Source organism: Amblyraja radiata, chromosome 7 (genome assembly GCF_010909765.2).
Source record: "Amblyraja radiata isolate CabotCenter1 chromosome 7, sAmbRad1.1.pri, whole genome shotgun sequence".
NCBI classification, from domain to species: domain Eukaryota; kingdom Metazoa; phylum Chordata; class Chondrichthyes; order Rajiformes; family Rajidae; genus Amblyraja; species Amblyraja radiata.
In genome coordinates this window covers 7,878,773-7,901,666 of record NC_045962.1, presented here as the reverse complement: position 1 = coordinate 7,901,666, position 22,894 = coordinate 7,878,773, and the positions used below count along the sequence as shown (strand labels likewise).

General features: G+C 44.0%; 1 protein-coding gene across 6 annotated transcripts; it reads left to right on the top strand.

The window, feature by feature from the left end:
• Positions 1-1,120: 1,120 nt before the first annotated feature.
• LOC116974995 (integumentary mucin C.1-like) lies at positions 1,121-14,640 on the top strand. Of its 6 annotated transcripts, none has more exons than XM_033023645.1 (8): positions 1,132-1,305; positions 1,584-1,699; positions 4,548-4,670; positions 9,904-10,041; positions 10,135-10,375; positions 10,502-10,692; positions 12,635-12,804; positions 14,091-14,639. In XM_033023645.1, exons 1-8 carry the CDS (start codon positions 1,239-1,241, stop codon positions 14,107-14,109), a joined length of 1,065 nt encoding a protein of 354 aa, XP_032879536.1. In that variant the 5' UTR covers positions 1,132-1,238; the 3' UTR covers positions 14,110-14,639. The 6 variants fall into 6 exon arrangements, with proteins under 6 accessions (XP_032879537.1, XP_032879536.1, XP_032879535.1 ...); XM_033023644.1 differs by having other exon boundaries at positions 1,133-1,305; positions 10,135-10,542; positions 10,576-10,692; positions 14,091-14,638; XM_033023646.1 differs by lacking the exon at positions 10,135-10,375 and having other exon boundaries at positions 1,121-1,305; positions 10,471-10,692; positions 14,091-14,640.
• Positions 14,641-22,894: the final 8,254 nt, after the last annotated feature.

Genomic DNA, 22,894 nt, shown 5'->3' with positions numbered 1-22,894 from the left:
GATGGAAAAGGAAGATTGTTTACCTTTTGAAATTGGCTCGATCTTGTTAACCCCTATAAAATTGAATAAAAAAACATAGTGAAAATCCGATAATATATTGTGGTATACGAACTTGGAAACAATTAAAAGTGACTTCAAAATTGGATTATTTATCACTCCTTCTCCTCATTGTAAATAACCCTTCATTTACACCTTCTGTGTTGGGTAAAGTTTTTGTACAATGGAAAAACCATGGAATTATAAAGGTGGGACACCTTTACCGAAAAGGTTTTTTTCTTTCATTTCAGGAGTTACAACAGAATTATGGACTACACTCAAATATTTTTTTTTAGATATTTACAACATATACATCAATTAGCTTCTAAATATTGACATTTATCACAGATAGGAGAGATATTTGAAAAATAATTTTTTCAGAAAAAAAAGAGTTTCATTTTGTTTTAGAATAGTGCAGTCTATGTAGTACTTTAAATTGTATTAAGGAGTGTCTGCCATTTAACGAGCTTTGATGTATATGTTGTAAACTTTCATCCCATATATCTTTCATTATAGGTTGATCAAATTCATTTTCCCATGCTTGTCTTTATAGTTCCGCCGTTCACCCATTCCTTCTCTCCAGAGATGCTGTCTGTCCCGCTGAGTTACTCCAGCATTTTGTGTCAATATCCAACATTTATGAAACATTTAGACAGGTACATGGAAAGGATAGGTTTGGAGGGATATGGACCAAATGCTGGGAGGTGGGACCAGTGTAGCTGGGACATTGTTGGCCGATGTGGGCAAGTTGGGCTGAAGGGCCTGTTTCCACACTGTATCACTCTGTGACTCTATGATCATTGCCTTCTCAACAACAAAGGTGAATAGAAGAATGCCAGCCTGGTCAATGATGCCGATATCGCATATGTGAACACGGCTGAGATACCCAATGACCATTACATACCTTCTGCACCTTGGATTTCAAAACATGAAAACTCCCACTGTTATTCTGTCGCAATATAGTAAAAGTAATTAGCATGGAACGCATTGATTACAAAACAAGAAGTTGATGCGTCACTTTGTCCAAAATAAATCTTTCAATCATGCTTTTGATAATTGGCAAGAATTCCTGGGTCATGATGGAGTTGAGTAATTTCCCTGTTCTCTATTTACATCATTGTGGTATTAATCATGGGATTGTTTTTTGAGGTCCAGGCTATATAAGTGTGAAATCAAACACTGTGACCAGAACATCTTCAGCCATGTATAGATGTAAAATGAAAACCATCCTCTTTGTTTTTGCTGCAGTCCACGTCTTCTACACCTCTGGCAAGTACTGAAACAAGCTGTCAATGGACTAGACTAGAGTATGACTTGTTCTGATAGTTCATGTGGATTCAATCCAGAAAAAAGTTAGCAAATATAATTTTGCCTCATGAAATATTCAAATGTAATTCATGGGAAGGTAATTCCATTTTGACACAGAGCAGTAGATCAAAAGCTTTGTCTAAAGAGATAGGTTTTAAGGAACATGTCATGGTGCAGAGAGTAAGAGGCAGAGACATTACTCAAAGATATATTGTTCTTGAAATCTGTTTTTGTTTCAGCGCAATCATGTGCAAGTTCAAACTTCCCAATTGTTGAAAACGCTACAATTGCACAGGTGAACACGGACTCCTCAAACAGCAACCTCTTTGCTGTTACAAGATGTGAAGTTCTCTTCGTAAGTGCATTTCAATTCACGGTTAATTTTTACCTCTTGCCAAAATGTATTAAATGACACGAGCATGCGTTTCTTCTCCTGCATTTGTTCCACTAGTTTTAAAACGGTTGTGGAAAAGTCCAGAACAGGTCTACAAATGTGGCAAGGTGAATTTTATGGTGTTAGACAGGAGTTTGTAAAAGTTACAAAAGGGTCAGCGGGTCAGGTAGCATCTCTGTAGAGAAGGAATAGGTGACGTTTTTGAGTCGAGACCCCTCTTCAGACTGTCAGGGGGAATGAAACGAGTGTTACAGACGGTGATGTAGAGAGATAGAGAACACATGAATAAAAGATATGCAAAAAAGTAACGATGATAAAGGAAACAGGCCATTGTTAGCTGTGGGCTAGGTGAAAACGGGTTACAGACAATGAGACTCAACAAGACGACCTTGAATCTGATATGACTTGGTTGGGGGAGGGAATGAGAGAGAGGGCATTGAGGGGTTACTTGAAGTTAGAGAAATCAATGTTCAGTATAATATCAGTAGAGGGGATGCAGGAATATACTTAATAAGGAAGTCAGGAAGGTAAAAAGGGGATGTGAGGTAGATTGACATAAAAAAATAGAAAATCCAAAGAGATTTAAATAAGTATATTGTGAAAAAGAGTAACTAGGGAGTAAATAGGGCATCTCAAAGAGGAACATGAACATCTATTTGTGGAGCTGCAGGAGGTGGGCAAGGTCATCGATGAAAATTTCACCTTTGTGGAGAAAGATATTAGAAACATAGAAAATAGGAGCCGGTTAATTGTTGGTTAATTGGCTTAGTGTAAACATAACATTGTCCCTAATGTGTGTAGGTAAGATAGTGTTTATGTGTGGGGGTCGCTGGTCGATGCGGACTTGGTGGGCTGAAGGGCCGTATGTCTAAACTAAACTAAACTAAACTAAACTAAACTAAGCTAAACTAAATCTTAACAAAATAAAATAGAGAACTTTCATTAGTATAAAAATAATTACTGTTTCTCATGCCATAGTATTGCAACAGAAGAAAAGTGCCCACAGAAACTATCTGAACGCAAGCAATAGAAACTCATATGGATTAACAGTTGCTGCTTGTGCAACCAAAGTAAACCTTATCTCACTGTAGCATTAATTGTAGCGACACTGTGAAACAGTAAATGTTTTATACTAATGAAAGTTCTTATTTTATTTTGTTAAGATTTAGTTTAGCTTAGTTTCGCATAGTTTAGTTTAGTTTATTATCTAAATGGGGTTAGGTTATGTAAGGGGGAGGTGCAGCGAGACCTGGGTGTCCTTGTACACCGGACACTGAAAGTTGGCGTGCAGGTACAGCAGGCAGTGAAGAAAGCTAATGGAAAGTTGGCCTTCATAACAAGAGGATTTCAGTATAGGAGTAGAGAGGTTGTTCTGCAGTTGTATAGGGCTCTGGTAAGACCACATCTGGAGTATTGCGAACAGTTTTGGTCTCCTAATTTGAGGAAGGACATCCTTGTGATTGAGGCAGTGCAGCGTAGGTTCACAAGATTGATCCCTGGGATGGCGGGACTGTCATATGAGGAAAGATTGAAAAGACTAGGCTTGTATTCACTGGAGTTCAGAAGGATGAGGGGGTTCTTATAGAAACATATAACATTATAAAAGGACTGGGCAAGCGAGATACAGGAAAAATGTTCCCAATTTTGGGCGAGTCCAAAACCAGGGGCCACAGTCTTAGAATAAAGGGGAGGCCATTTAAGACTGTGAGAAAAAACTTTTTCACCCAGTGAATTGTGAATTTGTGGAATTCCCTGCCACAGAGGGCAGTGGAGGCCAAATCACTGGATAGACTTAAGAGATAGTTAGATAGAGCTCTTGGTGCTAGTGGAATCAAGGGATATGGGGAGAAGGTAGGCACAGGTTATTGATTGGGGACGATCAGCCATGATCGCAATGAATGGCGGTGCTGGCTCGAAGGGTCGAATGGCCTCCTCCCGCACCTATTTACTATGTTTCTATGTTTCTATGTGTGTATGTAAGCTTTACATTTCTGACGGGAATCTCATAGAAGGCAAACTAGCCGCCATGTATATCTCAATAGCCAGTGTATTATCTTGTCGATGCTTCCACTATTCACTGCAAAGAAAGCTCATTAATGCCTCTACTTCCTCAGAAGTTAGAGGAGGTTCGAAATGTCGCCAAATACCCTTTAAAGCTTCTACAGGTGTGCAGAGGAGAGCATATCATGCTGGTTACACATGTTCTCTACTGAACTATTAACTCAAGCACCCAAGTTAGAAGAAAGCTGCTGAAAGTGGTGGACATTGACCTGGTCCATGGCATGGTATTGATTCCCCCACCATCAAAGTGACCCATAGTAAGTTGTGCCTTAGAAAGGCAATGGTTATCATCAAGGACCTCTACCACCTTGGCCATGCTCTCATCTCATGGCTTCTAATGGGAGAAAAGGTTCTGTGACCTCCAAATTAAAGAACAACTTCTTTCCATCATCCATCAGCCATCTTGAACCACAACCTTACTTCAGCTAAGATCTACTATGAACTTTGTCGTGGGTGCACTACGTACTTTGGTAATTTATTGTTTATTGTTTATTGTACATTTATTTGCTTGTTGTTGCATTAAGAACAAGTAAGAGTTTCATTGTCCCCCTGCCCAGTGCATTTGACAATGAAACACTCGTAACCCTTGACCCACTGCATCAATGTGCATTGAAGGCCATCTTGAGAAGCAGCAAGTAATGTGATACAAGTGCAGCAAGACATAGGAAATCCAAATAACAATGGTGTCATTGGGAATGTTATTTCAAATACTATTCATTGAGTGTAACATTCTTCTTTGGTTTTTTAGGAGACTATTATAGGAGAACGCCTATCCGTGGTGGTAATAGTTATTGATATCCAGGGAACTGTGTGCCTGAACAACTCCGGTACCGATCCATCACTCTGTGACCTGATACCCATCTTGGATGCTGTGAGTGTTACAACATTTGCTATTCATTTCTCTGTTGTCATCTCTATTGACATAGGTTCATAAGTAAAAGGAGCAGAATTAGGCCAGTTGGCCCATCAACTCTACTACAATCATGGCTGATCTGTCTTCCCACAGCACCTGTAGTCAGGATTGAAGCTGGGTCTCTGAAGCTGTAAGGCAGCAACTCTACCATTGCAACACTGTGCCAACCTCTTTCTACCCCTCATTGCATACTGCACATTCTGGAATGCGAACCACTGACTACCCTTCCAACACTTTTCACAATCTACCCTTCACCTTCGAGTGATCACTTCTCTTGTCCTAAAAGGGGGCAGAATTCCCGACCTGCTTTTTCTAGCCAGCAGTTATGAGGTCAACGCACGCTGTTGAGCAAAACATCAACAGACCCGTCACCCTCGTGGTGGAATACGGGCAGAAAATGCTGGAGAAACTCAGGAAATTAGACAGCAGCCGTGGGAAGCAGAAATACAGTCAATATTGCAAGACTGAGGCCATTGATTAGAATTGGGAAAAGTGAGGAAAGAAGTTCCACAAAGAAACTTGCATCCAAAACAATTCTTCTTGCGTATGGCGTGCACAGCCTCATGTTGTAGACACCAAAACACGACATCTGTTTGTTTGTGCATGTCGGGTTGATTGCATTATACGAAAACAGGGTGGACCATGTGAAGGCGGCAATCTCCCACCCCACCCAAAACACTAACTCTATTTCTCTTCCCACAGTCACATCGCAAGTAGATAGTGTGGTCAAGAAGGCTTTCAGCACATTGGCCTTCATCAGTCAGAGTCCTAAGTTTAAAAGATACGGGTCATGTTGCTTTTGTAGAGGGCATTGGTGAGGCCACATTGAAAATATTTTGCTCCGTTTCTGTTTTCCTGTTATGGGAAAGTTGCTGCTAAGCTAGAAAGGGTGCAGAGAAGATTTAAAAGGGCCTGTCCCACTTGGTGATTTTTTCGGCGACTGCCAGCATCATTGACTGACGTATCAGGTCACTGAAAAAGTCGCGGCGTGAAATGTTCAAAATCTTTCGGCGACCCTGGTACGTCAGTCAATGACACCGGCAGTCGCCGAAAAAATCGCCAAGTGGGACAGGCCCTTTACGAAGATGTTGCCAGGACTCGAGGGCCAAAGCTGCAGGGAGAGGTTGTGCCGACTAGGACTTCTGTGGAGTACAGGTGGATGAGAGGTGATATTATAGAGGGGTATAAAATTATGAGAGGAATAGATAGGGTGAATGCACAGAGTTTAAGGTGAGAGAGGAAAGATTTAATAGGAAACCGAGGGGCAACATTTTAACATGAAGGGTGGTAGGTGCGTGGAATGAGCTGCCAGGGGAGGTAGTTGAGGCACTATCACAACATTTAAGAAACATTTGGACAGGGACATGGATAGGATAGGTGTAAAGGGTTATGGGCCAAACTCCACACCAAGTCACACAGCACTGAGCAAAATACAAACCACAGGAGGAATCTAGAGATTCACATGTGTCCACAAGAACTGGTTTGTCAACTTGATAGCATTCCTTTCATTATGAAGAAACGTGGTAATGGAATTACACCAGGATTAAGCAAAGAGTTATTTTAATTCTTTGTGGTCTTGAAATCTAGTCAACATCAAACGACGTCACAAAATGGATTCAGGATTGTAAATGTTAGTACAAACATTGAAAAGGAAAAACACACCAACATCTTCAATATTAGAACACATGTCACATATCTGAAGAAGGGTTTCGGCCCGAAACGTCGCCTGAGTCTGAAGAAGGGTTTCGGCCCGAAACGTCGCCTATTTCCTTCGCTCCATAGATGCTGCTGCACCCGCTGAGTTTCCCCAGCAATTTTGTGTACCTTCGATATTCCAGCATCTGCAGTTCCCTTTTGATCACATATATGTTGCTGTGTTCACTGCAGACATATTATTAGATTTATGTTTCCTACGGGTAATTTCCATACAATTAGTTGTGCAATCTGATGGAAGTCCAACTCACTCAGTCAAGATGCGAATACACCCTTCAGCCACTAAAAGTATATTCAATATCTTCAGGTGCTCAATTACTTTGTGGGAGAATTGAGTATTGTTAAGGGCTGGCTGTGTGTGTGGTGAAACCACGGACTTCAATTAGAACCAACCCCTGAAGATGGATCTTGACTCGAAACGTCACCTATTCTTTTTCTCCAGAGATGCTGTCAGACCCACGTTATGTGTCTATCTTTGGTTTAAACCAGCATCTGCAGTTCCTTCCAACACACCCAGCAGCATCTCATCAGTTGCACGTACCCTGTCATTTAACTGTACATAGTTCTTTGAAGGTCGAGTCGCAGGTAGATAAGGTGGTCAAAATGTCTTTTGGCATATTGGCCTTCATCAATCGGAGTATTGAGTATAGAAGTTGGGAGGTCATGATGCAGCGTATAAGACGTTGGTGAGGCCGCATTTAGAGTATTGTGTTCGGTTCTGGGCACCATGTTATAGGAAAGATGTTGCCAAGTTGGAAAGGGTGCAGAGAAGATTTACAAGGATGTTGCCAGGACTAGAGGGTTTGAGCTGTCGGGAGAGGTTGATTAGGCTAGGACTCTATTCTTTGGAGCGCAGGAGGATAAGGGGTGATCTGATAGAGTTGTATAAAATCATGAGAGGAATAGATCGGGTAGATGCACAGAGTCTCTTGCCCAGAGTAGGGGAATCGAAAACCAGAGGACATAGGTTTAAGGTTAAGGGGGAATTATTTTATAGGCATTTGAGGGGTAATGTTTTTACATAAAGGCTATTGGATATATGGAACGAACTGCCGGAGGAGGTAGTTGAGGCAGGTACTATCGCAAAGTTTAAGAAAGATTTAGACTGGTGCATGGATAGGAGAGGTTTAGAGGGATATGGGCCAAACGCAAGCAGGTGAGGGTAGCATAGATGAGACATGTTGGCCTGTGTGGGCAGGTTGGGCCAATGGGCCTGTTCCCATGCTGTATAACTATGACCCTTTGAGGGCAGCAGATGGCTCTGGAAGAGCAGATGATGGAAAATCGAAAAATTTATGTTGTGAAGAAGGGTGACTGGAGAGAGAATAGAGGGGCATAAATGTGGAACCGCTGGAGATTGTCAAGGTCATGAATAAATATTTGTCCTCTTTACCATGGAGAAAGTCATGAAGACGAGGGGGCTTTGGAAATGTAATTGAAATGTCTTGAGGACAGTCCTTATCGCAGCCAATAAGCTGCTGCAAAAACTAAAATGTATAAATGGACACTGTGGGAAGCTAGAGAGGAAATGGCAGGAGTCCTAGCTGAGACGTACATGTTTGAGGTACCTGAAGACCAGAAGGTGGGTAATTTTGTTCCTCTATTTGAGAAGAGCTGCAAAGGAAAAGCCTGGAACTGAAGCCTGACATGCGTGGGAGTCAAGTTACTGAGAGGGCTTTGTCAGATAAGATATATGTGCATTTAGGAATACGGGGGTTGACCAGGGAAAGTCATCATGGTATTATGCATCCAGGAGACATAGGTTTAAGGTGAATGGGGAAAGATTTACTAGGAACCTGAGGGGGAACTTTTCCACTCAGAGTGTGGTGGGGATATGGAGCGAGTTGCTGGAGGAGGTAGTCGAGGCAGGTATTATAACAACATTTAAAAGATATTTGGGCAGGTGCGTGGATAGGTTCAGAGGGATATGGGCTGAATGTGGGCCTGTGCAACTGATGTCGAGGTGGCTCAGATGTGGGTCAGAAGGGACTGGGTAAGGGAAGGCAGGATGGGATGAAGCCTTCTTGTGTGTATCTATGAGATCAGGGTATTTGGATATGTGTCCTGTGGGGCAGGAGAAGGCGGGAACAATGGGTCCGGGTGCGGACGTGGCGTTGAAGGATGAGAAGCCGAAGCAAAGAAGTGGAAGCCAAATAATCGAACAAAAAAAAAACAAGACGCCAAATAACCGAAAGCGAACAAAGCCGAAACGCCAACTAACCGAAAGGGTGGGACGCCTAAAAGCAAACTCATCGAAAGGCCGCTCAGCCGAAAAGTCAAATAGCGGACATGACGTCGCTGTGGGGGGGGGCAGGACTTGTCAGCGATTGGTCCAGACCTCCGCGTCTATCACATCACTGGCCGGTGGAGACGGGATGGTCGGGGTCATTTTCCCACACAAGTATTAGGTGACTGGGCAATCTGAACCCGAGCACCAAGTTGTAAGCGGCTGAAGGAGCGCATCCCTCGGGACAGCCCCCACTCTCCAACGGCCACGGCCGCCCTCTGCCTCGTCTCCCCTGTGCGGCCGCACTGTGACGGGCTGTGTGTCGGCAGCACCGGGTGGAGCAGAGGTGTGGGACAGGCTGGTCCCTCCGTGTGTGAGGAGGTGAAACGTCAGAATTAAAAGACTTTCTTTTAGGAAGGCGACGAGGAGAAATCTCCTTCGTCAGAGGGTGGTGAATCTGTGGAATTATTTGCCACAGAAGGCTGTGGAGGACAAGACAGTGGATATTTTTAAGGCAGAGATAGACAGATTGTTGATTAGTACGGGTGTCAGGGATTATGGGGAGAAGGCAGGTGAATGGGGTAGGTAAGAGAGATATATCAGCCGTGGTTGAATGGCGGAGTAGATTTAATGGGCCGAATGGCCTAATTCTACTCCTATTCCTTATGACCTTATGAATGCTGGAGACAGGAGAAGTATTCATGACAGGAAGGTGAGACCAGAGAACAAGGTTGGGAGGTGGAGGCCACAGAAGAAGAGCTCAGCATGATGTCGGGATTGGAACTCAATGAGGTGTGGGCACACAGGAACAAAAGTAAGCTGAGTGCTGACCTTGACATTGGAAAGGGGGAGGTGGGAGGGGGGGGGGGGGGGGGGGGTTGTCAAAACCTGACAGACGCTCACCATATGTTGTGATCCTTCTTGTAAACCTCCTCTGGACCCTCTCCAGAGCCGGCACATGTACATTGGTTTCCTGCAGGTGGGTGAAGAAGGCTTTTTGAATGCTGATCCACATCAGTCGGGAAACTGAATGTAGAAGTTGGGACATCATGATCAGCTGGGAATATTGTGTTGAAATGTAATTTGGACAGATACTGTATATGGATGAGAAAGGTGCGATGGGATATGGGATGAACACAGGCCATTGTGACTAGCTTAGATGGGACATCTTGGTTGCCATGAAAGAGTGGAGTTAGATGTTTCCATGCTATACTATGTTTGTACAATTCTGTGGGTTTTTTCTCTTTACAGGAAACTGCTACTTGTACAAGCACAATCACACTGGATGTGGACCGAGTTCAAAGCGTTGTAGTTCGGTGCTTTGACACAAACGTGACAACACCAGCTATCACCCCGACCACACCGGTGACCACACCGAGCATTTTAGTTACCACACCGACTGCACTGGTGACCACAGACAGCACTTTAGTCACCACACCGACCACACTGGACACCACAGACAGTACTTTAGTTTCAACACCGACCACACTGGACACCACAGACAGCACTTTAGTTACCACACCGACCACACTGGACACCACAGACAGTACTTTAGTTACCACACCGACCACACTGGTCACCACAGACAGTACTTTAGTCACCACACCGACCACACTGGACACCACAGACAGCACTTTAGTTACCACACCGACCACACTGGACACCACAGACAGTACTTTAGTTACCACACTGACCACACTGGACACCACAGACAGCACTTTAGTTACCACACCGACCACACTGGTGACCACAGACAGTACTTTAGTCACCACACCGACCACACTGGACACCACAGACAGTACTTTAGTCACCACACCGACCACACTGGACACCACAGACAGTACTTTAGTTACCACACCGACCACAACTGTGACCACACCAACAACCACGACCACCACAACCACGACCACCACACCAACCACAACCACCACAACAACCAAAAAACCCAGAAAACGACCATCATCTTCATCATCATCATCATCATCATCATCATCATCATCATCCGAAAGCAATGAACGATCAAGGAGATGCACAAGAAAGGTATCGCAAGGATTTTTATTGAATTGATTGCTAAAGAGATGCACGCCTGCAATATCACTTTTATCTATGCAGAAACAACAGCATAAATGTGGTACGCTGATAAGTGTCAGTGTATAAGATAAAGGAAATTATTTGGACTGTTTTGCAGAGTTGTACAGCAGAGAAACAACTCCTTTGGCCCACCAATTCCACCAAATCCATGCCAACCTTACTGCCCATCTACACCAATCACACTTGCCTGCATTAGGACAATATCCACCTATGCTGCTTATTTAATTGCCTGACCTCAATGGTGCTCAGAACTGAACACAATACACTAATGCGGACTCACCAACGATTTATAGAACTGCAACATGACCTCCCAACTTCTATACTCAATACTCTGACTGATGAAGGTCAAAATCTCGAAAGCCTTTTTGACCAACTTATCTACCTGTGATCCACTTTAAACAAACCATGTACGTGCACTCCTAGATCCCTCTGCTCTAGAACACTCCCCAGAGCCCTGTCATTCACTGTGTAGGTCCTTCCCCTTGTTAGTCTTCCCAAAATGCAACATCTCACATTTCTCTTTATTAAATTCCATCAACCATTCTTCAGTCCACCCGCCCAACCGATCAAGATCCTGCTGCAATTTGTGCCAAACATCTTCACTATCTACAATACCACCCATTATTGTGTCATCTGTAAACCTGCTAATCATATCTTGTACATTCACAACCAAATCAATGATATAGATGACAAACAGTAACGGGCCCAGCACTGAACTCTGAATCATACCAGTAGGCACAGGCCTCCAGTCTGAAAAGAAAACTTTCACCATCATGGAACTTCCTTCCATGAAGCCAATTTTCTATCCATTTGGAAATCTCTCCTTGTGATCTAACCTTCCAGAGCAGCCTACCATGTGGAACCTAGTCGAATGCTTTGCTGAAGTCCATATATACAACATCTACATGTCTACCCTCATCAACCTTTGTGGTCACATCTTCAAAGCACTCAATCAGTTTAGTTTATTGTCACATGTACCGAGATACAGTGAAAAGCTTTTGTTGTGCGCCAACCAGCCAGCGGAAAGACAATACATGTTTACAGTCGATCCATTGACAGTGTATAGATACATGATAAGGGGAGTAAGGTGAATAATGTTTAGTGCAAGATAAAGCCAGTAAAGTCCGACCAAAGATAGTCCCAGGGTCTCCAATATAGACAATAGTTCAGGACTGCTCTCTAGTTGCCTGTTAAGCTGGTAGGCCAAAGTATGTCATACAACCTAAATTCATAGTAGATTGGTGCTGAGGTAGGATTATGGTTAGGGATGTAGAGGATGGATCAAGTGTATGATGGTTGATGAAAAGAAGCTGTTCTTGACATTGGAGGTAACAGTTCTCAGGCTCCTGTGCCTTAGAAACATAGAAAAATAGAAAATAGGTGCAGGAGTAGGCCATTTGGCCCTTCGAGCCTGTACCACCAATCAATATGATCATGGCTGATCATCCAAAATCAGTAGCCCGTTCCTGCTTTTCCCTATATCCCTTGGTTCCGTTAGCCCTAAGGAATTCTGTTACTGCCTTCGTTGTAATGGTAGGAGCGAGATATTGGCCAGGGTGGGGTGGGACTTTGATGATAATAGCTGCCTTCTTGATGCAGCACTTCCTATAGATCCCTTCGATGGTGGGGGGCGGGGTCTGTACCCTTGATGGACCGAGCAACATCTAGAACTTCCTGAAGCCTCTTTCATTCCTAGGCGCCGGAATTACCAAACCAGGCCATGACGCAACCAGTCAGAATGCTCTCCATTGTACAGCGGTAGAAGTTGCAAAATAATTACATACAATGTCAACATTTAGAACAGAGGTGAATTCCACAGTACTTTCATAAACGTCCACGTATAGTCATTGCTTTCTTTGACCAATTGCTTTAATGAAACACTTTATTCTAGAACTATGGCCGAAGAAGAGGAAGGTTTTGCAGGAGAAGACCTGGCCACCGGAGGTGGAGGGGATTTTCACGCAGGCAGAAGAAAAATAACAGGCAAAGGAGTCTAACCAGAGTTATTCGTTTTGCTCCGACTGCAGCTCTCAAGAAAGAAGAAAATCAAGATAGTAAAATGCAGGTTTGTTACGTATCAGTTACTTGTCAGCATCTGATGATGTTTTATTTTGTCCTTCCTTCATAGGTTCTCGGAGCTGAATTTGGCCATTCGGCCCACCATTCATTCATGGCTGATCTATCTTTCCCTCTCAACCCCATTCTCCTGCCTTCTCCCAAGCTCTTCGGCCCACAATGTCCATGCTGGTTGAGGAATCCAAATTCAAATGATTTAATGAAACTTCATGATCTATCAGGAAACAGCTGATGGTAGTTTTACCGGTGTGTCATAAACGGCAGTCTGATTCACCATTGTTCTTGAACGACTGAGATTTCTCATGTTAGATCGCTCTGGGCAAAGTGGTCAAAATAAATAAAACTCCTTGTCTTAATAATGTAAATTTAAGCATGATGCTTCATATTTAACTATAGACAATTTATTTTTTAATCATTTATATTTTATGCTGCAACCTTTAACAAGACTACACAATCATATTGATCTTCAGGCATGTAAGAATTACTCTTCGAGAATGTACAAATTAACTAATGTGTGAGATTTATTCTATTTCAAATTCCCCCCCTGAATATGAAGTTTCAGATTGCATTGAGCTGTGCTTGTTTTCAAGGCGTGTGTGATCATTTCTTGGTGAAACCGAATCGGTTGTGAAATTGGACCGGGCACCTCCATGTGTGATTCATGTACTGTAAACATCACTGACATTTTCTTGCGTTATTCCCATTCTATTTCCATCCACACTGCCGCTAAAATTACAAGTTAAAGGGCCTGTCCCACTGAGGCTATTTTTTAGGCGACTACAGGCGACTAGGCTGTTGCCACATGGTTGCCGGGGTGTCACCTGTATGGTCATGAGTAGTCTCCTCAGTTGCCCAAAGAGTCGTAGCATCTTTCTGGTTGCCACTCGATTTTCAACATGTTGAAAAATTTTCGGAGACAGTCGGCGACAGTGGGTTTGACTGTGGCAATGAGCGTAGCTTGACTTCTCCTGACGTAGGTGATGTCGTAGTTGTCACCAGGTTAACGTAGGTTGTCGCCAGGTGACATAGGTTGCCGCCAGTGCTGACCAGTTTTTTTTTTGTTTTTAAGGTAATGATTCTATTTCAAATTATATGTCAAAAGGGGGCCCAGTCGCTGTGTTTTCGGCGACCTGCTACGACAATGACAATCGTCGGCAGTTGCCTAAAAATAGCCTAAGTGGGACAGGGCCTTAAGGATGCAATGAGTGAGAGCGTGGAACAGACTCAGATTGCATTACATTAAGTTGTTGCTTTTTCTGCCATTTCAACAGATACGCCACTGACTTCTGACAGTAGGAGATCTGACAAAGCAGCTCCAGAACATGAATTGCTCAAAAGCCTTCTACACAGTGTGCTACAATTACTGCCGGGCCTGATTTACTCCTGCATGTAACTGCTGGGATTCTCATGTTTTAACGTGAGAGTTCTCTTCCTCTCCTCTGCAATATCTGTCTTTTCCCTGCAATCCAACGAGTTGTAACAGCCTGACTGCTACTGTAGACTGATATACAATAAAATATTAGGAAATGTACCAACCTGGATGGGGTCTCATCAGATACTGTGCTTTTCCGGATGTAAACAATCCTATAGCTGTTTCACACAACTTTTCAAATATTTTTTCTTGATTTTTCATGGGATATCATTTGGTATTAGAGTTAAAGCAATCATGTATTTGATTAAACAATAGTTGCAACTTGATTCCTTATTAAGAAATTGTGATCATGTAATCTACAAGGTAGACAAAAATACTGGAGAAACTCAGCGTGTGAGGCAGCATCTATGGAGCAACGGAATAGGTAACGTTTTGGTTTAAGTTCCTTCTTCAGTCTGAAGAAGTGTCTCGACCCAAAACGTCACCTATTCCTTCGCTCCATAGATGCTGCCTCACCCGCTGAGTTTCTTCAGCATTTTTGTCTACCTTCAATTTTTCCAGCATCTGCAGTTCTTTCTTAAACATGTAATCTCCAGGTCATTTTTAGATCCATAAATCAAGATGACAATCAGTTCACATATGTTGTATCTATTTCTTTAGCTGGGTAAGACTTTTAACAATCTGTTGGCAATATCTTGTGATCTGTACTTAATAAATTATAATAAAATATGATTATCACAACCTTTCAATGTCTTACAAGTTTATTCAGATGTGGAATTAACCATTGAAGCTTCAACTACCTCCTCTAACAGCTCTTTCCACACACCTACCAAACCGTGTGTAAAAAACTTGACCTAGTGGGAGGGAGGAACTGAAGGGAATCCACATTAGTCAGATTAGATTAGATTAGATTAGATTAGATTCCTTTATATGTCATTCAGACCTTTCGGTTGCCTGCAGCCATACATATAATAATAAACAACAAAACACACAATAAACACAAATGAACATCCACCACAGTGAGCTCACCAGGCACCTCCTCACTATGATGGAGGCAAAAGTCTTAAAGTCACCGTCTCTTCCCTCCTTATTCTCCCTCTGTGCTGAGGCGACCCAGGCCTCCGATGTTGTTATCCCACCGGGCGATGGTAAGTCAGTCCCGCGGCTCAACCGAGCTCCGCGAACGGACCGGTTCAAGCTCCGCGGCCCGGGGTGGTCGAAGCTGCCGAAGATGCCGCCCTCCAGTCCAGCGGACACAGTTGTTGCCACGGGAGCTCTGAAAAACCGGTCGCCAACCTGTGACCTGCGAGCTCCCGACGGTGTCGTCCACTCGTGGAAATGATGTTAGGTAAACCATTGTGATGGAAGGCAGATAAATCCACAGGGCCTGATGGTCTGCATCCCAGAGAACTCAAGGAGATGACCCTAGAAATCGTGGATGCATTGGTGAACTTTTGTCAATGTTCTATAGACTAGATCAGTTTCTGTGGACTGGATAGGTAATGTAACTCCACTTTTTCAGAAAGGAGGGAGAGAGAAAACAGGGAATTATAGACCAGTCAGCCTGACATCGGTAGTGGGGAAGAGGCTGGAGTCGATTATTAAAGATGTTATAGCAGCGCATTTGGAAAGCAGTGACAGGATCAGTCAAAGTCAGCATGGATTTATGAAGGGGAAATTATGCTTGACTAATCTTCTGGAATGTTTTGGGGATGTAACAAGTAGAATGAATGAGGGAGAGCCAGTGGATGTGGTGTATCTGGACTTTCAAAAAGCCATTGACAAGGTCCCACACAAGAGATTAGTGGGCAAAATTAGAGCACATGTTATTGGGGGTAGGGTATTGACAAGGTTGGCAAACCGGAAGCAACGAGTAGGAATTAACGGGTCCTTTTCAGAATGGCAGGCAGTGACTAGTGGGGTGCCGTAAGGCTCAGTGCTGGGACCCCAGTTATTTACAATTATGTGGATAAATGTGAGGTTATCCACTTTGGTGGCAAGAACAAGAAGGCAGATTATTATCTTATGTTATCTTATTATCATTCTGTAACCAAGACCTAGTTTGTTACCTATTCAAGTCTTTCTGTCTCTCTGAAGGCACATTTCTGTAATTAAGGCCTAGTTTTACTGTTGATCAAGTTTCTGTGTATTCTTGCCAGCTGAGAATGTAAAAGCTGTACCGCTGTGCTCAGGAGATCAGCTTTGACTGGACTCCCAGTGCTCACAATTTCTAATAAATCGCTTGTTACTTTGAACACCAACTCCGCATGGCCTTCCCATTTGTTCCTACACTGTGTGGCTTCTTTAGCACTCTGTCGACTTGTGTTGCCCCTTTCAGAGGGCTGTGGACATGGACTTCATGATCCTTCTACACATGATCCCTCTATAATGCTGTTATGGATCATGGCATCAACTATATATTTTCCCCATACAACTGTATTACCTCCCTACATCCGTCAGCTCACACACAAACTCTCTGACCAAAACCTCTAAATGGTAGCTCTCCATGTAGATCCTCACAATGCTGGCTCTCATCACAAGGAACTAATGAGATTTCATAAACACTTTGACTCCCCTTCCCATTCCCACACTGACTTTTCTGTCCTGGAATAGACACAAAAAGCTGGAGTAACTCAGCAAGACAGGCAGCATCTCTACAGAGAAGGGATGGGTGACATTTTGGGTCGAGACCCTTCTTCAGACCAGTCTGAAAGTTTAGGTGAGATTTAATAGGAACTGAGGGGTAACCTTTTCACACAAAGTGTGGTGGGTGTATGGAACAAGCTGCCAGAAGATGTAGTTGAGACTCGGACTGGGACTATCCCAACCTTTAAGAAACAGTTAGACGGACACATGGATCGGACACGTTTGGAGGGATATGGGCCAAACGCGGGCAGGTAGGACTAGTGTAGCTGGGACATGTTGGGCGGTGTGGGTAAGTTGGGATGAAGGGCCTGTTTCAATGCCGTATCACTCTTCGACTCTATCACTTTATACAGTGAAAAGCTTTTGTTTGTGTGCTATTCAAACAAAGAAAATATTCTACATTAATGCAGTCAGGCCACCCACAGTGCAGAGTATACAGTAAACAAAACCCATTCCAGAATCCTATTGTGCTTTATACCAACATTCTTGCTGACAGAAATTAGCTTTCATTTATTGAACATTAATTAAAAACACTTTGCTTTAATGTTACCCCTGGCTATTCATGCAAATTCCTCCAGTCTCAATAATGACCAAGACAACCTATAGTCAACCTATAGACAACCTATAGAATGAGGAAATGTCCTTATTCTTCACGGAACGGGGGTTCCACTCCCCTACTATAGATGAGGCTCTCACTAGGGTTTCTTCAATACCCCGTAACACTGCTCTCTCTCCCCATCCCCCCACTCGCAACAAGGGCAGAGTCCCCCTAGTCCTCACTTTCCACCCCACTAACCGTCGCATACAACAAATAGTCCTCCGTCAGTTTCGTCACTTCCAATGTGACCCCACCACTTGCCACATCCTCCCATCTCCCCCCATGTCTGCTTTCTGCAGAGACCACTCCCTCCGTCAATTCTTCCCTTCCCTCCCGCACCACCCCCTCCCCGGGCACTTTCCCTTGCAACCGCAAGAGATGTTACACCTGTTCCTTTACCTCCCCCCTCGACTCCATTCAAGGACCCAAGCAGTAGTTCCAGGTGCGGCAGAGGTTCACCTGCATCTCCTCCAACCTCATCTATTGCATCTGCTGCTCTAGATGTCAGCTGATCTACATCGGTGAAACCAAGCGTAGGTTTGGCGATCGTTTCGCCGAACACCTCCGCTCGGTCTGCTTTTACCAACCTGATCTCCCGGTGGCTCAGCACTTCAACACCCCCTCCCATTCCGAATCCGACCTCTCTGTCCTGGGCCTCCTCCATGGCCAGAGTGAGCACCACCGGAAATTGGAGGAACAGCACCTCATATTCCGCTTGGGGAGTCTGCACCCTAGCGGCATAAACATTGACTTTTCCAATTTCCCGTAGCCCTTGCTGTCTCCTCCCCTTCTCAGCTCTCCCTCAGCCCTCTGGCTCCTCCTCTTCCTTTCTCCTTTCTTCTCCTCACCCCCCCCCCCCCCCCCCCACCATACATCAGTCTGAAGAAGGGTTTCGGCCAGAAACATTGCCTATTTCCTTCACTCCATAGATGCTGCTGCACCCGCTGAGTTTCTCCAGCACTTTTGTCTCCCCACAACCTATAATCTATGAGGTGAAATTTTTAGTTCTTTAAGTGAAACTGGAGAACAGTAAAAACACAAAGTGCTGGCGGCATTCAGAATGTCAGAATATAGGTATGTTGCAAAGCGTACCTGAAGCGTCGCTGAAAATCTGTCGCTGCGGGTGTGCGCGAGTTTGGCGCTGTTTAGAGGGGGGCGGGTTTAAAACGTGATTTTCTCTAGGCTGTTCAAATCGAAGATGTTCAGCCTTGTTAATTATTAACGAAAAATCGCTGGAAGACCCCGTCGCAAAAGCTATTATTAGTTTTAAAGGCCTCGTATAATAGTTATAGTAGTTTAAAAATCAATCTCTAAACCCGCGAACAACGGCAGCCGTCAGGGTCTCATAGAGCAAACCACAGAAGGTATGTAGCTTATTTTTACATTAAAAAGGGCTTCTTAAGATCCCTTTATACAAAGTTTAATATTGCGAGTAGCTCATTTTGGCCCATTATATCCCGCAGTATTTTTCTGGGCATTTGAGGGCACAAATCTACCGCAATGTGAACGTTCTAAACCAGCGCGTTCACAGGATCCCACTAGAAAGCTGATTTAAAATGGACTTTAATTTACAGCAATTGAACACTAAATTCCTTCTATTTGGCCTATAAATTAATGTAAATGAGATTTTAAAATCATGTTTTATTGTGAATTATTTATGAATATTATTTGCACACTTAGGCTATTTAAAAATGTTAATCATTTATTAAGAAATGGATAGATGTTTAGATCTAGTAATTGAAGTTTGAAATTAGCTACACTTGGGTAACTAACTAATTATATGCTTTAATTTCAGGTCATCCAAGTAAGATTATTTTATAGTTGTTTCAGAATGGTTCAATCTATGATAACTGAAAATTTCATTCAGTTCTCTTAATTTTTAAGAAAGTTATGGGCTTTTGACTGTCCACGATCACAGCTTTTTTGTTACGTCCATAGAAAATCAATAGGGAACAAGATGCTAATTTCCGAGTATGAAAATGGCCATATCTTTTTAAATACATGAGATATTAAAGTGAATTAGGTGTCAAATTAAACTTCTTTTTATGCTTTATCTGATGGGATAAATTACAGACTTGATTTTTTAAATCTCAAAATTTTGTAACATTGCTACAGAATACTTTGTGGATTTAGTTTAGTTTAGAGATACAGCGCGGAAACAGGCCCTTCGTCCTACCGAGTCCGCACCGACCAGCGATCCCCGCACACTAACTATCCTACACACCCTAGGGACAATTTACAATTACACCAAGCCAATTAACCTACAAACCTGTACCTCTATGGAGTGTGGGAGGAAACCAAAGATCTCGGAGAAAAACCACACGGTGACGGGGAGAACGTACAAACTCCGTACAGACAGCACCCGTAGTCAGGATTGAACTCGGGTCTCTGGCGCTGCAAGCGCTGTAAGGCAGCAACTCTGCCGCTGCACCACCGTGCCGATGGAGATTGCTGGAAACAAGATCAGAATGGGAGTTGTAATTAATGCTTATCCTAATATTTGTTTTAGAATGAAGAAGAGAATAAAGAAGGTGGGCTCGTCTGCATCAGAGAGACCTGCAAACATCAGGCATTATTTATAGAATGGCATGTGATAACCCTGGCTGCCAGAATAGGCTAAGTATATGGAATAACAACAAAGTGACTGGCAGCCAGTATCAATTACAGAACCTAGTCAGGATGGAACCCAGGCTCTGTGAAGCGACTACTCTACCGCTGCGCCATCGTGCCGGTTGGATGATGATTGGTTTAGGACACTTGTTCAGACATCTCCAGACTGAATCTGGCTGTGTGACTTTTGTTTCACTTTCGACTCTCAAGCTGGAGTAGCTATTTATCTTTTTTACTTCGGGGCAGGTTCAGCATGTTACCCACACCTCTGGGCAAGACAGCAAAAGCAGCACTGGAATCACAAAATTATGGAAAGGAGAAGGGCCAACAAGGAAAGGAAAAGAAGCAAATTATTTTTATTTTTTTTTTTTAATTATGCATTCATTATTATTTGCCAGCATCCAGCATGTACATACATAGTAAAGCTTGAGAAATATGTGATAATATTATAGCTAGGTTTGTTGAAATGTTAAAATTATTAATGGACAAAGCAGTGCATTAAACTAATCTAAACATCACAATGTTTAAAAATCATTTGGAGAGATATGTGGTTTAGAGAGATATGGGCCAAATTTTGGCAGGTGGGTCTAGTGTAGATGGGGCATAGTGGATGGTTTGGGCAAGCTGGACCCAAGGGCCTCTTTCATGTTGTATGACGTTATGACTATTGACTTTAAGTGACCAGCAGCTGTATCAAACTTTATTTAGGCCACATTTAGAGAATTGTGTGCTGTTCTGGTCACCTTAAGGGCCTGTCCCACTTGGGCGACATAATCCGCGAGTTCTGGCGAGTTGGTCCTCGACTCATACTCGCCGCATGGTCGACACGAGGTCGTAGGAGGTCTTCGTAACTCTCCTTCATGCTTGAGAGTAGTCTCCGCATACTCGAGGCCTCAGCTAGGTTGCGGCGTTTTTTTCAATATGTTAAAAAATGCCGGCGAGTAAAAAAAGGTCGCCATGGAAAAAATCGATGCTTTTTTTAACGTAGGTTTAGTCGTAGTTGGTCGTAGTACGTCGGCATGTTAGTCGTAGGTAGTCGAAGGTAGTCGAAGGTAGTCGTAGATAGTCTTCATCATAGTGTAAGGGAGGTCGAAGGAGATCGAAGGAGGTCGTCTTTACTCTCCACTATTCGGTGTCCAATTTTCCCGAAGTTAATCGAAGCTAGTCGTAGCTAATCCAAGCTAGTCTTCAACATAGTCAAAGTAGATCGAAGGAGGTCTTCAACATTTTTTCAAACTCTTCTAAACTCGCAAATTAGGTCGCCCAAGTGGGGCAGCGCCTTAAATTATAGAAAGGATGTGAAGGCTCAGAAAAGAGTGTAGAAGTGGTTTACTGGGATGCTGCCTGGATCGGTGTGTATCAGCTTTAGAATTGAATACTTTATTGTCACATGTAGCAAGTCACAGTGAAATTCTTTGCTTACACGTGCAAGGTATGCAAATAGTCGCCCATAAAGGGAGCTTACAAAGTTAAAAATCCCCCCCCTCGCCTGGTCCTCATTGCTCTTCCCCCTCCCTCATGGTGATCCCCCCCACACCGGATCCTCCATTGTTCCTTCCCTTGGCGGCGGCGTCCTCACTTCCACGTGTCCGCCCTCATCCGTCGGTCGGCACCATCATCGACCGCCGTACCAACCTCTCCACTAACGCTGCCAGGTCCTCTCCGGACGCCTCCGTGGCTCCGACCCTGGCCCCAGACCAAGGCCTCCACTGTCCCAGGCACCGATGGCCGCAGGTTCCGTTGATACCTCCGACCCCCAAGGCTCCAGCCCGCGAAGCTCCACCTTCGTCCCATCCTCACGGCCTACCATTCGGATGGTGCGGTCTTTCCTGTCGGAGACCGGCCAGAGCTTCGAGCTGTAGCTTCACCACTGAGGTACCATCGTGGAGCGGGCGATGTCTTACCCGGGCCGCCGTGTTGGCGCTCCAGAGTGCTGGGCCTGCCGACTTTAACATCGCGGAGCTGTGGTGTGCGGAGCTTCCAGCAGTGGGCGGTGCTGACTTTAAGCATCGGGGAGCCTCGGATCTTTTGCCGAGGGTCGCCGTGTTGGAGCTCCCCCCAGCGTGGCCTGTGGACTTCAGGAGCCGCAGTCTCCGGTAGCAAGCGGCCGTTTCGGAACTCCAAGCCGCTGAGAGTGTTCTTCCGACGTCGGAGTTCCATCATCCCGGTGAGAGGGCCTGAAACATCGGGCTGCCGTAGCAGCGACTACGGAGGCCTCAATAGGCCCCGACCATGGGTGAACATGGAGGAAGTGGACTGAATTTTGCTGCCTTCCCTCACAGTGGGAATCGTTGATCCCGCTGTGGGGGGATGATTTTTTATGTTTAATGTTAAATTCTATAATGTCGTGTTTATTTTATTTGTGTGCTGCAATGGCAACTCAAATTTCACTGCACCAATTGGTGAGCATGCCAATAAATGTCCTTTGTCCACCTTTGACTTGCAGGGCTCCAGCCCATGAGGGCTCTGGCCTAGACTTTTCAGCGGCACCTCAGGAAAGCTATAAGTAGAGGTTGGGAAAACTTGGATTGTGAGGTGAGGGGGAGAGACCCGATAAAAGTTTTGATAGATATGGTAGATAGTTTGAGTCATTTTCCCAAGATGTCAACATCAAATGTTATAGAGCATAGGTTAAGGAGAGGGAGAAAAGTTTAGCAAAAGTTTGTGAAGTACTTTTTTTATGCCAAGGGCAGTAAGTTCCTGGAACATACTGCCTTGAGTGGTGGTGAAAATAGACATGATAGTGACGTTTATGAGGCTTTTAGACAGACACAAGAACAGGCAGAGAATGGAGTGAAGAACATATCCATTCTACTTGTGTACGTCCACAAGTGTTTTGCTCAGTTTGC